The following is a 17,577-nucleotide window of genomic DNA, read 5'->3' as shown; positions in this document are numbered from 1 at the left end:
AAATTATCGTCAATTTAAAGAAAACAGGGGCGCCCTTCTCAACAATTTCTTGGCAGAAACTCGAAACAGCCAAGCCAAAGTGCTTCAAGAAACCACAGAAGAGCGGGCAGTTGTCAGGTGCCAGCTTCAAGAACGAGAAAGAACTCAATTGTAAAGGCTCTAGATTGGTTCAGGAATTGCTACAAGCATGTCACCCAAGCAGCTGGTCGTTGCCGTTGAAGGCACGGCCGCCATTGGGCCCTTCTGGCAAACCATCGTCTCCGATTACCTCGACAAGATCATCCGGTATCTCACACCACCCACTGCGTGTGATTGTCTTTGTCTGAACGATTCAGCGTCTAGTTTATATTTACTAGAGTTTTTTTTCTTTCCTCCTTTGGTTCTCCCTTGTAGAGTTTGTTTACGTGTTATTGGCTTGCTTTTTGAGGGAATTGGTTTGTAAAATTGAACTCTGTATAGGGTTACAATGAATGCCAATAGAATGCAGTTTGACTATGTTGTGATATCTCTAATTCGATTAATGCATGTATTCCGTTCATTTTGACATACTTAGCTGATATTTATAATCACTGCTTTTAATTTATGCTGTACACTCTGTTTTCCTTGTGGAACATGGTTGATTCACTTTCACCGTTTATTTGAATTTCTTGTAGTAATTCATCTCCCATTGAAAACTGAGTACAATTTTGTCTTCCACTAAGTTTTCTTTGTCTGTGTTATCTTGTTCGGCATCTAAAACTTAAAAGTATCGGTCTTATTGTTTATTTTTCCTGGTCAGCATTTAAAACATTCTTTTTGGTGCATTTGCGTCTTGTGATCAAGTGCAACTGAATATAAAGTACTACTTACCCCTTTAGTCCATTACCAGACATAACAGAGGAAGTTCATTTTCTAGAACTTCGACAGCAGTTTTAATTATTAAAGTTAGCTATCAGTGATTGAGTTTGCATATTATTGTGTTGTTAGCAGAGGAGGAGTAAAAGTGCCATTTGATTTCCTTGTGTTTTGGTGGAAGTGGATGTTGATTTAGCATGTCAATCATCTTCGTCGTAAAATTGTTGTTCATCCGGTGTTCTGAACTCTGTCCCCTAAACTTTGCTTAATAGTGATCAAGTCCAACCAATTTAAAAGGAGTTCAGCTTGTGAAACAGAATCTTCCATTGAAACTTGGCATGTGGATTATATATTAAACTCTTATAACTTTTTTGCTTCTTTGTTTTATCTCTACAGATGTTTTTTCGGAAATGAGCCAACGGGTCAGGTAAACATAAGCACCATTGGGCATAGGTCATAATTTTGCTATTTTAGTTCAACTACAGTAATTCAATGTTTCATCAATACTACTCCGAAGTTCACCTTTCAACCGTTTCCTGTTTTCTTCAGAAGTCCTCTATGACACCTGTTGAGCTCTCACTAGTAATGTTCAATGCTCATGGTTCTTACAGTGGTGCGTATACTTTTCTTCTTTAATTCTTTTACAAATTCAGGGCCTTTATAGTACTGTCATCTTACTTTTTAAATAAATTGGAAAGAAATTCTATGTGGTCCAAGAAATTTAATGTACTATTTTGGTCTTTGCTGAATCACTTCAAGTTCTTTATGTATTTCAAGTTTGGCTCTTAGCATGAAGGTGAATACCTATCAAGTCTATTCATTTTCTTAGGTGTTGTTATACAGGGTGTTTTGTAAATCTGCCTTTCTTGGATGCTATATGCTTTCGGTGCGATAATTAATTGTGAAATAGTTTCTGTCATTTGGGGCAGCCTTTTAGGCCGAGACAAGTGTAAGAGCCCAAACTCTTAACCTAGTTTACTTGTTGCCAAGATCCTGTTTAAGGGCACTCTTCTGAACTACTATTACAGGTCTTCTCGGAATAATGATTCGTCTTTTAGGTGTGATTGCCTGGTCTTTTATGCCTTTTCGATGTTTCAAGCTTATTTCTTCCTTTGAGCATTTCTTGTTTTTTTGAATACTCTGGTCTACACAGTTCCCAACTCAGAATTCTTCCTAGTCAACCAATTCTTAGAACTTCAGGCCTTACATTCTTGATTGACAGTTCCTCAGCATCAGAAAGTCTTTGTTTTGCTCTACCAATCCTTAACTGAGTACCTTAGACATATGCACTCCTCCCTCCATTCTGTTTTAAAGGAAGATAAAAATGGGGAAGATTTATTGTGCGTTGCAGTGCAGATTTTGGGGCTATATATTCTCAGAAAGTTTTTGGTTATCTAGATAGTCTACTCTGAAATCTTCTTCTATTTGAAATTGACATAATTGTCGAGAGTCAGTCATCTATGTTTGCTGGAAATACACCTGTGGTTTGATATCTCACGAAGCAATGAATTCTTTCTAAGTTGCTCAAAGACCCTGTATATGAAGGTTCTCTCTTTTTCATTGACTTATTTATCTCAAGTTCTACTTTAAGCAAGATTCTTATTTCGCTTAATAATTTCTTGTACTGTGTTGCTTGCATCCATGTCGTCTCTTATTGCCTTATTTATGATTCAGCTTGCCTGGTGCAACGAAGTGGTTGGACTAGAGACATGGACATATTCTTTCAGTGGCTTCAAGCTATACCCTTTGCAGGTGGTGGTTTCAATGATGCTGCAATTGCTGAGGGGCTAGCAGAAGCTTTGATGGTCTGTGGTGATCTCTTCTTTGAGGCACATGCATTTACATTGAGTTCTCAGTACATAATTACATTTTAAATATACTATTCCGCTACTTATAACTGTGATTGTCATTTTATTGTTGTTTGTATTACTAAGTGATATAAATAATCTATTAATAAGTAATATAAATAATCTATTTAAAATACATTGTGATTTATGATTGCCACTTCTGCTTGGTCTATATTTATTAGTTTGGCATTCTTCCCATTTTCAATAAATGTGGGACTGAATACTACGATAACCCTCCTTTAGGACATGATGTCCTAAATGCAGCATATCTTAGTCGAAGATGGGTAGCTAGGCATTGTGATTCAGGAAATGACTGATATAGGTTCAGAAGACGGCTTCCAAGCAGTAGCAACATATCTTGTAGTTCCCAAAGGTACATAGCATTTAATTCCTAGTTTGGCAAGTGACCCTGCAATGTTTCAGGCCTCTTGTTGTGAGTATTTTAGATTTGAGAATGCCTCTAAACTGGTTTGGTAAAAGTTGCAATTTGGTGTGGGACTGCTTGTCCAGTATGATTATCAAATCCATACATGGTTTCTTATAACTAAGGCTATGCAATGTGAATGCGCTAGCACATGCAAGGAAGAATGGGTTGCTATATTCTGGACTGGGCATAAAGTTCATTTATTCATTGTTGTCTTTTTTCAAGAGTTAGTGATGTGACACTTCTAGTAGCACTTTGGGTCATTTGAGGTGCATCTACCTGTTTTCCCCTTCTCATACTTGAAGACTTTTGCTTATCAAATGAAATAGTTTGGCACCTTCCACTACCTCTTTTGGCTCAATTGTCAACTTTCTTCTGGTTGTCTCATTGCCACTAGCTCATTTAGGCTGCAAAGATGTACATTTTAAGCTACTGAATTTTACGATGGTTGCCTATGACCTCATTCTGTAATGCATGTGGATGTTAATTTATAGATCGGGCTTACATATTAGGAAGTAATAGCTGATGACCGGTTATGTTTGGCTATAATGCTGGGACAATATGCTAGAATCCAGTTTTTCATGTCTCTAACAAAAATGAAGGATACTTCCTGGAAAATAAAGTATATGAAAGAGAGCTGACTGATAGAATCAGTTTTAACACCAGGACCTGTGGACTCAAGGGTAAAGAGACTATGATTTTTGCTTTCTCTTTTGCCACCTTGTATGCAGTGATTTTTTCATAAAGTGATTCTTCTTAGAGACTCTTGGGAGCTGACAATGGTATGGCTGTTAGTAGGGTACTTTTAAGGTACTTAAATCGTTGGTAGTATGCAAAACCTGGAAACTCCGTGTCTCTTGTTTTTGTTATATTAAGTGAAGTTAGAGTAGAAAAGTACCAAAATGGTGTACAAAACCTTCTTCAAATGCTAAGAGGAAAGGATTATCTTTTTTCTCCAATGCCTTTCCAGAGTTGCATGTTTTAGGATATATCCACATGCACATATATGTGGAGGATAAAAAGCACACAACATATATATATATATGCATGTCTTTACTTTATATGTTTTGATGATATTGATAATTTATATTCATATCTGGATTGATGAGTGGATTTTGAGTTTGTATTGCAAAATAATATGTTCAGTTTACCCCAATCTTAAGCAACAAAACGCTTTTAACTTTTTTCTAGCTTTCAATTAGCTGAGAATTTTGTCCATTTCATCTGAAAAAATTTATTAGCGGTGACATTCAAACAAACGTGAGGGATCCCTAAGCATATTGGATTGAATTGGCAAACAATCAAAAGGATGCTTGCCAATTTGTCATAGAATTTGTATTTTCTCTTTGCTTATTTCTTCATGTACTTTATGTTTCATAAACTTGTGATAATTTGAGTAATTTATCATATATTACAGATGTTCTCCTCCACAAGTGGAAACCAAAATCAAATTGTGGAAGGACAGAGACATTGCATTCTTGTTGCTGCAAGCAACCCTTACCCGTTACCCACACCAGTATATCGACCACAACCTCAGAATCCTGAAAAGAGTGACAGCATGGAAACACAACCTGATAATTGTCTATCTGATGCAGAGACATTAGCAAAATCTTTTGCTCAGGTACCGGTCACATATCCTTTTTCTGCCACCTTTATGTTTTAATTCATTTCATATTACAATTATCTCAGGAGTACTACTTTTCTGCAGTTTGCAATATCTCTCTCTGTTATTTGCCCAAAGCAGCTTCCAAAACTTAGAGGAATCTATAATGCGGTACTGACATATATGTCCCTGAAGCTAATTCTTTTGACCTTGTTGAAATTCCTGAAATTTGTTAAATGCATATATATATTACTTTTGTTGATGTTACATTCTAAATCATTTATCATTTTATTAGTCTTGCACATTTCGCTTTCCCATTGAATAAGTCATTTGAACAATTCCAAGAAAATCAATATCAGTGTAAGAATGATATGAAGCTTCTCGTGTGAGCTGGTGAAACAATTACCCTTTTCTTGAAGTTGATGTTGATTCTTATATTGATGTAGTCGGTCTGAGTATTTGGGTGTGATTCTTGAATTCACCTACACGGATAATCTATTGGCGTTTCTTATCTATTTCTGTTGATCCAAGTTACATCGGAGTTCTAATCTTGAAGCACATTTATTAGTCTTGGGAGGTACATAAAAAACAAAAACAAATTGTGAAAGCTACTTTTATTTTTCCCCTCTTTCGTCTGTCTTCTCAAATAGCTCTTGACCATGCTCATATTATTATTATTACTGTGTTTATTTAGGGAAAACGGAATCCACGAGCTGCAGAGCCGCCTGTAGACAATGTTAAGAACCCTCATTTCCTCGTTCTTATTTCAGAGAATTTTGTAGAGGCCCGTTCTTCTTTAAGTCGGTCTGGAATGACAAGTTTGCCATCAAATCAAAATCCTGTCAAGACAGATGTGGCACCTGTTCTTCCCATTTCTGGGCTACCCTCAGCTTCTGCCCCATCAGGTGACTTTTGCATGCTCAACTTAGATTTTTTCCTATTTCATCCACTGTAGCTCTGGACCAGTATCTAACATTTGAATGTACTAGACAACTCTGAGTTGCTAGGTTCCTTTTTGCGTTTATGATATTTGGGGAATGAAGCTTAAACCTTTGACAACAAAAATATCAATGTGCAAGGGTTAAGTTCTGGCATATTAAGTTGGGGAATATTGTTTTATTCATAGTTCATCAGATGCTCCTTGGTTTTTTATCACCATTAGTTCTTCTATTTTATTTTTAATTTTTTTCGGGTAGGAGTTGTCTGAAGAAGATTCATATATCAGCTCCAAACTGCACTTTTTTTGCTTGTCTTTTGACAGTGAAAATGCTTGTTAAGATAAGGTATTAGAAAGATAATACTACCCTGATACTTAATGGGGAATCAGGACAGTCCCTGGAGATCCAGTGATTTAACATCAACGTGGCGCATTAGCTTCTGGGAAGTTTATGTCCTTTGATTGATGCCAAGTGATATGTTCCTTCTGGGACCTAGAAATTTTATTTTTGTTTTTCAAGAAGGCAGGTCTAACTTTGATCAAGATTTAGTATATGTTACTTCTGTTGCGCCTTATTTGAACCTCACATTTAATTTAGTGTCCTCATCTCAGTTTGTTACTTCTTTATGGAATGCACATGTAGTTTTGTGTGCTTGTTTTACCATTGTTTACTATAGTGGTCATAGAGACTGAAAATTTGTAGACCAACAGTTTTCAAACAATGGCAGGGCTTGGCGCATTACCAAACTGCTGATCCTTACTAATGTTAAATTAAGACATTTTATTGGGTATGGGCCTTTGTTCATATATATTATATGTTTGTAAAGATGACAGAATTATATACACTTATTCATTATCCAAAAACCAATTGGCTCTTTCTTTTGTATATTTTTCTGTGAGAATCACAAAGGGGATGATATCTATGTCATCTTTTGAATTGTTTCTGCTGAATCCTATTATCATGCATGTCAGTATATGAGTTTCATGCTGATACAGTAACTTTTCCTAATCAGCGAATGCATCTGTGCTGGTCCGGCAACAAATATCTGTTGGAAATATTGCTCCTGCAACTGTAAAAGTGGTAAGGCCCATAAGTTTTTAATTTATTTACTCCCTGTTGAAATTGATATCTCACCGCTTGACATTGTAGATGTCATCATTTAATGTTTTTCAGGAGCCCATCACACTGACCTCTATGACAGCTCCTGCATTTCCACAAATTGCTTCTGTTCCTCGAGCTGCTTCGCAAGCGGTTCCAAGCTTGCAAACTTCTTCACCTATATCAACGTCACAGGACATGATCCCAAATAATGCGAATGTGCCAGATGTGAAGCCTTCAGTAACTAATATGGCACCCTCCTTGCGACCAGTTGGTGCACCGGCAAATGTGAGAATTTTGAATGATGTGGCTCAAGCACGTCAAGCCCTAGCTGGAGGGACTTCAACTATTGGACTTCCTTCAATTGGTGGAACACCTATGCTCTCAAATATGATATCCAGTGGAATAACAACTTCAATCCCTCCTGCTCAAACTGTAATATCATCAGGCCCATCTGGTGTCACATCAATTGCTGGGTCATTGCCAGTGTCAGCAACTGGACAGGTGGTGCATAACTCAACTCCTGCATCACTTATTTCGACCGCTTCTAATGTTTCTGGAAATGCTAGCCTTACCATGTCACAACCTTCAAGTACCCTCCAAGGAAGTGTTAGTTTGAGTCAAACACTACCAGGCATGAGTCAAGGAAATCATCCCGTGACACAAATTGTACAGACAGGAATGAATATGAATCAGAACATGATGAGTGGCAGTGGTGCTTCCGGTATGCCTTCTGGAACTGGCACGATGATTCCTACTCTAGGAACGTCTCAGCAAGGACAACCAGGGATGCAGCCTGTTGGTCTGAATAGCAACAACTCTGGGACAAATATGCCCTTGAATCAGCAGACATCAAGTACAGTACAGTCGGCACAATCAAAGTATATTAAAGTCTGGGAGGTAAAATATCCTTATCATTGTATAAATAGAAAAGCTTCGATTATTCTGGAGATACTGTTTTAATTCAAGTGCCATTTTATTGTGGCAATTTTTCTGCTTTTCACTCTATAACATGCACCTCATGCACTTCATGCTCTTATCTGGTTCTGTTGAGGTGCTGTTTGAAGTACTTTTTGCCAGATGTTCAGTCCACTAACTACCCTGTCTTATTCTATATTAGATCTATGATATTCCCCCGCCCAACAATTTCCTAACCCTGTACAAGATGAAATTGATAAAAAGAATGTTGTCTTGGTAGGGCTGGACCTTTCTCATAGTTCTATGAAGTCAGGCTGGCAGGAAAAATTGCATGGTCTGATGATCTCAGCTAAATGCCAACTAGTAGAGACTACAAACAACTGAGATTAGGTAACTGGGTATATTGAGTATCACTGTAGCCAAAACATGTCTGCATTATCTAATCCTAAAAGTAAAAATGTGTATTTCTTGCTCATGCAGTGACTTGAATGAAAAGTTGTCTGGTGTCCAAACCTCAAAATACTAGAACATCGTTTTGGGTATATTGCAAAAGAAAAATTGTCAACTTAAAGATGCTTACATTTATGGATGGAAGCAGCTACGCTGCTAGAAGCTAATGCTAACATGTGATCTATCCAGAAAAGATAAGAGTAAAATGCATGGTGTCTCAATGTGGGATGCAGATGAAAAGATGGAATGATATAGGATTGCAGTGAAGTGTAAGCACAGTGCTGGATAAGATTCATGTTCGGGGTCACATGATGGTGGTGGAGCTTTCTGTTATTACAGTTGGGACTAGGAAGCTCCAGTTTCACTTTGCTTATTGATTGCCATTTTCTTCTGGAGTGCTACGACAATCTTGTTAGTCATTGGCATAAAGAAGAAAGCTAATTACCTTTACTGTCACTCTATTGCCTCATCTTGTCCAAGGGAAGCCAAGAACTGTTTACTATTTGCCTGAATATTATAGTCACCAACATAAGTCGAGGCAATGGATATTGTCAAATTGATTCCCTGCTCAGAAAGTGAAAAACTTTCGTCGATCTTGAAGCTTTTACACGAAAATGATATTGCATTCTGCTTTGTTTAGAATTCAACAATTGTCTTTACTATTTTGCCTCCTCTTCAGCTGTTAAGTAGTAGGGTTGGGTCTCAAAACTCACAAGGTTGTAAATTGAATTGATTGTCTAGAATGCCTGGTTTTCGCTGAAAATATCACCTAGAAGTTTGTTAAGAGGAAATTAAGATAAGCAGCATAAAAATTCAGAAAACAAATCATTACTAGATGATGACATAGGAACATCTCTGGGCAGCTAGACAATTTTAATTTGATCATCAGCAGCCTCTAAGAGTTTTTTGGTTGGGTGATCCAGGGAAACTTATCTGGACAGAGACAAGGCCAGCCTGTTTTCATCACCAGACTTGAGGTATGCTTCACCTGGATAAGAAGGGTGCGTATCATGGATAATTGAATGTGGTATTATTTCAAATAATTCAGTTAGAAAACATTTTTTGTTAAAATAGGTTAGTATTCCAATACTCGTGTTGTCATGCCTATATGGCATATTATATAGGGCTTAATTATTGAATTATTATTAAAATTATATAAAAAAAATATTCACTTTACATTTGTATTATTCAATATATTTTTAAAATTAATTCAATTTTAACATTATGATTTTTTTAATTTTAATATGTTGTTAAAAATTAATTGAATATAATTAATTTATAAAAAATAAAATTAAACAAAAAAAAAGTAAAAAGGTGGATCAATTCCACGACAAGAAGTCGTGGAATTGATCCACGACATGAAGCAATTTTTAAAAAAAACAAATAAATTTAAGTCGAGTCGCGGATGTGATCCGTGACTCGACATATTTTTATTATATATTTTAAATAAATTATATTTATATAATTTATCTTTTTTAATAATAATTGAATAATTAACCCTATTATACAGGCTATTCTCTTGTATTCATTAGCTTCCTTTTTCATACATTTTCTCATCTTACTATTTAGTTTTCTTTTAATTCTTTCTACTTCTGCCAGGGATACAGGAGTGCATCAGCTTCTGAGACGTAAGGCTATTTTTCTTGATGCTCTTATTTTAAGTTCCCACCTTTTTGCGGCTTTACTATGGTGTTGTGCAATTTGCTAAACCATAACCATCTGTGTTATTGGTAAAATAATTTTACTTATACTGAAAACTTGTCCTTTGGAGGTACTTAACATTTGTCAAGGAATTTATACTTGGGCACATAGATCTTTTCAAGTGTTTTACCTCATTAGGACTCAGGCTCACTACATTTCTAGGAATATTAGTTTTGGGATAAATCACAACAGAGATAAAAGAGTTAACTGTATTCCACTTACTGTTAAAATTTGTCTCAGAAGCTCATAGAACGAATGGGTTGTTCCTGTTACATAATATGCACACAGTATTTACAATTGCCTTCAGATCCAATATACAAGTCTGGATGGCCTCTTCTAGTGCTTTTGTTTTCACTCTGAACTTTTATCTATAATTTTCACTCTTCTTTCAGACTTGCTGCAAATTGGCCTCCCATAATGCAGATAGTCCGCCTGATATCACAGGATCACATGAATAACAAGTAATATCTCCTTGGAGAAACTATAATTCTGTTACTGGATGTACTAATTGTCATGCAAAATTCAGCATTTCTAGTTGTATATTTAAATAGGAGTTTGACTTCTCTGACCATTATGCTAGGCATTATGTTGGAAAGGCTGATTTTCTAGTATTTCGGGCAATGAATCAGCATGGCTTTCTTGGGCAGCTGCAAGAAAAGAAGCTTGTAAGTCTTGATAACATGAACCTTAATTCCCTTCTAGATGTATGCGTGAGATAGAAGTCACTTGTATTTCCTTGAGCCAACCATTGTGGACTGGCCTGCCAAAAGGGAACTTGATATCTTTGATTGTGAGCATCAAAGTGAGGACATTTACTGAATTTTTAGTGTTTGATGAACTTTTTATTTTCATCAAAGTATGAGTCATGGAATAATGCCCCCAGCCCGAACAAAAAAAAGGAAAGAGAAAAACATAAACAAAAACAAGGACTCCACCCAGCCACCTCCATGCCCATCTTCTCAGTGAAGAAAAAGTTGGTTTAGGGTTATGTTGGAGCGCAAGTGAACATGGATTGTTTGTGACATCCCAAGAACTGTGTTGATTAATGTTGTTTCAACGTTAATTTTATAGTTCTCTTTGTATACAATTGTCCAGTGTGCAGTGATACAGTTACCGTCCCAGACATTGCTGCTCTCAGTTTCAGACAAAGCCCATCGGTTGATTGGAATGCTTTTCCCTGGGGTAAGACCAGATGTTGTAGCTTCAACTTGTACTCGTCTGTAATCGAACATTCTATATCTTCATACTTTCATGTTCATACCCAAGTTTTGTAAGTGCTTCCAACTACTCCCTTTTCTAGGATATGGTTGTTTTTAAGCCGCAAATACCAAATCAGCAGCAACTGCAAGCACAAATACAGCAACAGCAACCGCAGCAGCAGCTTCCGCAAATGCAACAGCAAACGCAGCATCAGCATCTGCAACTGCAACAGCAACCCCTTCCTGTTGGGCAGCCTCAGCCACCGCCGCCTATGCAGATTCAGCAACAACAGCAGCAGATTCCGCAACAGCAGCAACAACAACAGATGGTTGGAATGATGAATCAAGCCTATATTCAAGGTGGTGGAAGGCCTCAGATGTTGTCCCAAGGACAAGCTTCGTCACAAGGATCAACGACCATGCCTGGAGGAGCCTTAATAAGCTAACAAGAATTCGTTCATTGAATGAATCGAAATGGAATATTTTTGTAGATCTAACTAGGAAAAACGTCTTAGATACTCTCTGTTTAGATTTAATGACAATTCAGTTAATGTAGGCTATGAGTATTGTTTCCATGAATATTAACTGTGCTATATTTGCTGAAACTGAGATCAGCTTGATCTCGCAGTAATCAGAAACCATAACTGTCTCACTGTATCAAGGGATTATGCAATGTCTATGGGCTGACAAAAGAAATATAAAATATGATGAACTACTTATGTTTGCTCTGTAATTGTTTGCTATATAATCTCACAAGAGAGATTAATTTAATGACAAATGACGAAAAGGAGGGATTTTGGTAAGTTTCAAAGAAAAATAAATGAATTTACAGAGATATATTTTGTCTATTATATCTAATATCTGTGTTATGTTTGTCTATTATATCTAATAATCAAGTTTTGGTATTAAACCAAAGATTAGGGGTGAATGCTACCTCAAAACAAGGTGCATTTAACACAATAAATTTTATACATATTCCTCAATTGTGTTATTTATTTGAATTTAATCTCTCATATTTTCCCATCATCAAATTTAAATTTGGTTTTGGTGGGCATGTAATTAGAAAAAAGATTAGTAAATGTGATTGGTATCCACTACAGTCTACACTTACATTACTACATATATGGATAGAGAGAGAAGGGAAGCGGCCATGGAAGAATAGACAGACGGCTATGGCCTTTGCTTTCGCTTTTGCGGCTTCTAATTGTTGTCGAACTCTCCTTTTCAGCTCCACCACCACTCCTCCAAGATACTTAGCCGCCTTCTCTCTTCACCAATTCCGCCTTTACTCCTCTCGCCGGAATGTCGTTCATATCTTGGAAGAAAGGGGCCTTCTCGACTCCCTCACCTCCGACGCCCTCCGCCGTCCCGACCTCCCCCTCCCTCCTCTCAGAGTCTACTGTGGCTTTGACCCCACCGCCCAGAGTCTCCACCTCGGCAACCTTCTTGGCATTATTGTTCTCTCCTGGTTCCTCCGCTGCGGCCACCAAGCCGTCGCCCTCGTTGGCGGCGCCACCGGCCGCATTGGCGACCCCTCCGGTAAGAGTCTCGAGCGTCCCGAACTCGATCCCGTATCCCTGGACATGAACGTCTCCTCAATTTCAGCTACCATTCAGAACATTCTGGGACGGGTCTCCACGCCGTCTTCCCTCGCGATTTTAAACAATTACGACTGGTGGAAGGACGTTAAGCTGCTGGACTTCCTGAGGGAGGTGGGCAGATTCGCGAGGGTGGGTACTATGATGTCCAAAGAGAGCGTCCGCAAGAGGCTCGAATCGGATCAGGGAATGAGCTACACCGAGTTCACATACCAACTACTCCAAGGCTACGATTTCCTCCGTCTTTTCCGTGATGAAGGCGTCAATGTTCAGATTGGGGGCAGCGACCAGTGGGGCAACATTACTGCTGGCACTGACCTCATTCGCAGAATTCTTCAGACTGAAGGGGCCTATGGACTCACATTTCCCCTTCTCCTCAAGAGCGATGGCACCAAGTTCGGCAAATCCGAGGATGGTGCCATTTGGCTCTCGCCTTCCCTCTTGTCCCCTTACCAGTTCTACCAGTACTTCTTCTCCATCTCCGATGCAGATGTTGTCAGGTTTCTCAAGATTCTAACTTTCCTCAGCATTGACGAGATTTCTCAGATTGAGAGTGAAATGCGGAGCCCTGGGTATGTACCCAATACTGCTCAGCGGAGGCTTGCTGAGGAGGTCACCCGTTTTGTCCATGGTGAAGAGGGACTAGACGAAGCGCTCAAGGCTACTCAGGCCTTGAGGCCTGGTGCTGAAACCAAATTGGATTGGAAGACTATAGAGACTATTGCGGAAGATGTTCCTTCCATTTCTTTGCAGCAAGATCAGGTGTTGAACCTCTCTCTTTTAGATCTCTCGGTGCGCACCGGCTTGCTTGAGAGTAAGTCTGCAGCCCGCCGTCTGCTCAAGCAGGGGGGACTTTATTTGAACAACAACAGAATTGATAGTGAGGCCAAGAGGATTGAGCCTAATGACATTGTAGACGGAAAAGTTATCCTTCTATCAGCCGGGAAGAAGAACAAGATGATCGTGAGAGTATCTTAATCTTTTTTTAGCTGCTTATGAATTTTGATTCTTGACCCTTTCGGTGTAAGAAAATGCAAAATTTTTAATCACATATGGTGGAAGAAAGGCATATCTTGCTCCACTCTCATTTGCTTATTTGTCCTGTATTACTTGCTCTTCCCTGAAAAGCAATTCCAGTGAACACTATATCTGTACTCTCTAGTTTCATAGTAGATAGGATAAATTTTTTCTAAGCAAAACCATTCTTTTGACATCCTTCAATCTCATTGTGCAGTACATTTTAAACTGCTTGCAAGTACCGAATGGCATTGGCATTTTTGATCTGAAACTCTCTCATACAGACCAGAGTTACCCAAGCTTCATATGTTGTGAATATCACTCAGCATCTTTTCATAGTCAAGTCCATGATTGCACTTAGACGAACTTACTAGCTAAACCCTCTGGTTGAACTAAATAAATCTTGCATAGATATACTATGGATAGGGTACTTCTCCATATCCATATCCAATCCAACTAAGTTTTGGTCTTTTAATTTTTCTATACTCGTTTGCTGTATTATGTGTTCCTGAGCTGTATCTGTGTTGTGATGTGTTCTGAGCTTCACCCTCTGTTGAATCGAAAAGCAGCCTGTGACTTTAATTAAGTTTTAGTACTTGCTGAGGAGAAATATAATTGGAGGTCGTAGTACACCTATTTGAAGCTTCATAGTTTATTTAGTAAATTTCAAACGAACTTTCTAATTGAAGGATTAAATTGATGTTCAAAACTAATAAAATAAAAGAAGGATTAAGATTGGCTCTTTCAGAAATCTTGCTGATTAAATGAAGTTTGGCCTATTGTCGATTCTTCCTGATTCATGAATCCAGTATCTCGTACAGAAAAAGATGTGGTACTGCCCCCCTTCACCCCCTCCTCAAATAACACCATTATATTCCAAAATTCTCAAGCATTTTCATGGTGCAGCATACTTACAATCATAGGATTTATGGGATCAGACACAAGGAAGTGCATTCCTGGATAATAAGATTCATACAAATATTGAGTTCAATCATGCAAAAGGATTCAGGACAGTTACATACTGTACAAATTCACAAGGATCTTACTTTTGTGTACTTACTAGTTAAGTTGGCTAAGACAATGTTAGCTTGAATGTGACAGAGGCAATATGTATACCGCCAAAAAATTTTATTTTCCCAGTGTGTTGTAGTTGGTTGGTGTGACAATGGAACAAGTCCATGGAGGAGCACCTGAGAACTGAGTGCCACTTATGATGATTAAATTGCATGTTTGAAGATATCAGCTAAACACCAACTACTAGATACTTACATTTATGGATGGAAGCAGTTAAGCTGCTAGAAGCTAATTCTAACATGTGATCTTTATCCACAAAAGAATAGAGTAAAAAACATGGTGTCTCAATGCAGACGAGAAGATGGTTGATATGATATAGTATTGCAATGAAGGCTAAGCATAGTGCTGGATAAGATTCATGTTGGGGGCCACATGGTGGTGGTGGAGCTTTGTATTATTACAGTTGGGAGTAGGAAGCTCGAGTTTCACTTTGCTTATTATTTGTTGATTTCTTCTGTGATGCTACGACAATCTTGTTAGTTATTGGTGTAAAGAAGAAAGCTACTTACCTTTAGACTCGCTCTGTTGTCTCATCTTGTCCAACAAACGCCAAGAATTGTTTGCTATTGAATATTGTCAAACTGGTTCAAACGGATTCCCTGCTCATAAAGTGAAAACTTTTTGTGGATCTTGAAGTTTTTACGCGAAAATGAGCTTGAATTCTGCTCTGTTTAGCATTCAACAATTGTCTTTACTATTCTGTCTCCTTTTCAGCTGTTAATTAGGGTTGAGTCTCAAAACTCGCAAGGTTGTAAATCGAACTGGTTGTCTAAAAATATGTTTAGTTTTTGCTTGAAAAAATCACCTAGAAGTTTGTTATGAGGAAATTAAGATAATCACCTAAAAATTCAAAAGACAATCATTACTAGATTATGACACAGGAACATCTTTGGGCAGCTAGACAATTTTAATTTGATCATCAGCCTCTTAAGGGTTTTTTGATTGGATGATCTGCGGAAACTTATCTGGACAGGGACAAGGCCAGCATGTTTTCATCACCAGACTGGAGGTATGCTTCACCTGCATAAGAAGGGCGTCTGATCATGGGTAATTTAATGTTGGTATTATTTCGAACAATTCAGTTAGAAAAATGTTTTTTGTTTAAATAGGTTAGTCTTCCAATAATCATGTTGTCGTATTCTCTTGCACTCATTAGCTTCCTTTTTCATATTTTCTTATCTTACTCTTTAGTTTTCTTTTAATTCTTTCTACTTCTGCCAGGGGTACTGGAGTGCATCAGCTTCTGAGACGTAAGGCTGCTTTGCGTTGATGCTCTTATTTTAAGTACCACCTTTTTGCGGATTTACTATGGTGTTGACTGTTGTGCAATTAGCTAATTCATAACCATCTGTTGTTGGTAAAAATATTGTACATATGCTGAAAACTTGTCCTTCGGAGGTACTTAATATTTGTCAAGAAATTTATAGTTTTGGCAGGTGGATCCTTTCAAGTGTTCCACCTCATTAGGACTCAGGCCACTACATTACAAGGAATATTAGTTTTGGGATCAAAATCCCAACTGAGAAAAAAAAGAAAATGCATTCCACCTCCTCCTAATTTTGTCTCAGAAACTCACAGAATGAAAGGGTTGTTCCTGTTACATAATAAGCACACAGTACTTGTAATTGCCTTCAGATCCAATATACTGAGTCCGTATGGCCTCTTCAGCGGTTGCTTATTGATGCTTAACATGCTGTGTCATGTTTGGTCTCTTTGTTGAGTTGCCGCTCCACCATCATAAGCTAAGTTTGTTGGCTGGTCAAACTCAGCGCCGTCAGTGTCTACTATATCTAACGTCAGTCCTCTGTTTGACATGGTTCCACAAATTGCATGCAGCATAATATACTTCCCTGCAAAATTATTATCCTAGCAGTTGGTTTTTCAAGATGAAATATATGCTCAGACACTACATGTTTGTCTTTTATTTGTTGACAGAATCACTTGAAATTTTGTTACATGTATCTTCGGCATAGGAGATCGGGCACAAAGTCCAAATTTGTTCTCCAGAAAATTTCAAATGTCGTTAGGACCAAGATTTCCTCTCGACTTCACTCTGGAAAATATACCTTTGTCCTTGACGAAACGAATTTGTGGGGATTTCATCCGTCCACGGAGACCTGGTTATGAAATGTATCTTAACTGTTTTTCATAACACTCAAATAAGAATGGGAATTGCATAATAGGTCTAGAAACCATCTCCAGAAAAAAGTGCATCATTATGAATCAGATACAATCATGTGCCGAGGGCGTTTTAGTGTTTGGGAATATCCTCTTGACCTCACCAGACAACTTACTGTAACGGCTGGCATATAAGGTTGCATATTCAAAGATTTGAAATTATGAATTTTAAATCCGTGGTAACAAATCCTTTGAATTTATTAGGATAAAATTCTAAATTTAAAGGATTTTAAATTCTTTAATCCTGATTTTAAATTATGTTTTGTAGAATATTGATGTATTTTCAAATTCTTTTTACAAAATAGTGTCCTTTAAAATCATTTCTCCAAATACTTCCCATAAATTGAAATCCATCAATCCAAATTCATTCTAAAAGAAAATGTCTTCCTTTATAAGTTTATTTTTATAGTGCTTTTATTGTCCCTTGTATAAACTGACCTGAAATTTTATCTGGGATTTTCACCCTTCTTTCAGGCTTGCTGCAAATTGCCTCCAATAATGCAGATAGTTGGCCTAATATCATAGGATCACATGAATAACAAGTAATATCTCCTTGGACAAACTATAATTCTGTCACTGGATGTTCTAATTGTCGACCAAAATTTCAGCGGTTCTAATTGTGTATTAGAATATGAGTTTGACTTCTCTGAAAATTATTATGAGCCAGTGAATCAAACCCCCCCCCCCCCCCCCCAAAA

At 37.7% G+C, this 17,577-nt stretch overlaps 2 protein-coding genes across 4 annotated transcripts; both read left to right on the top strand.

Moving 5' to 3' along the window:
- On the top strand, positions 1-11,717 carry LOC105156408 (mediator of RNA polymerase II transcription subunit 25). 3 transcript variants are annotated; one of them, XM_020691999.1, is made up of 15 exons: positions 1-285; positions 1,231-1,261; positions 1,384-1,447; positions 2,509-2,639; positions 4,523-4,726; positions 4,814-4,879; positions 5,403-5,613; positions 6,659-6,726; positions 6,820-7,644; positions 9,036-9,113; positions 9,712-9,740; positions 10,206-10,274; positions 10,394-10,478; positions 10,909-10,995; positions 11,114-11,717. In XM_020691999.1, exons 1-15 carry the CDS (start codon positions 188-190, stop codon positions 11,456-11,458), a joined length of 2,391 nt encoding a protein of 796 aa, XP_020547658.1. In that variant the 5' UTR covers positions 1-187; the 3' UTR covers positions 11,459-11,717. The 3 variants fall into 3 exon arrangements, with proteins under 3 accessions (XP_020547658.1, XP_020547659.1, XP_011070829.1); XM_011072527.2 differs by having other exon boundaries at positions 3-285; positions 9,036-9,089; XM_020692000.1 differs by lacking the exon at positions 4,814-4,879.
- On the top strand, positions 12,112-13,823 carry LOC105156740 (tyrosine--tRNA ligase, chloroplastic/mitochondrial). Its single transcript, XM_020692111.1, has one exon. The coding sequence runs from the start codon at positions 12,185-12,187 to the stop codon at positions 13,586-13,588; it is 1,404 nt and encodes a 467-aa protein (XP_020547770.1). The 5' UTR covers positions 12,112-12,184; the 3' UTR covers positions 13,589-13,823.

Source organism: Sesamum indicum, linkage group LG2 (genome assembly GCF_000512975.1).
Source record: "Sesamum indicum cultivar Zhongzhi No. 13 linkage group LG2, S_indicum_v1.0, whole genome shotgun sequence".
NCBI lineage: Eukaryota > Viridiplantae > Streptophyta > Magnoliopsida > Lamiales > Pedaliaceae > Sesamum > Sesamum indicum.
The sequence above is the reverse complement of the archived record's forward strand: the minus strand, read 5'-3'. Positions and strand labels throughout refer to the sequence as shown.

Excerpts from the sequence above, each read along its gene's own strand:
- LOC105156408 (XM_020691999.1), top strand. The coding sequence starts at position 188 with ATGTCACCCAAGCAGCTGGTCGTTGCCGTTGAAGGCACGGCCGCCATT. Across the intron at positions 4,727-4,813 it reads TAGCAAAATCTTTTGCTCAG|TTTGCAATATCTCTCTCTGT; the intron begins GTACCGGTCACA and ends ACTTTTCTGCAG. Across the intron at positions 9,114-9,711 it reads GCTTCACCTGGATAAGAAGG|GGATACAGGAGTGCATCAGC; the intron begins GTGCGTATCATG and ends TACTTCTGCCAG.
- LOC105156740 (XM_020692111.1), top strand. The coding sequence starts at position 12,185 with ATGGCCTTTGCTTTCGCTTTTGCGGCTTCTAATTGTTGTCGAACTCTC.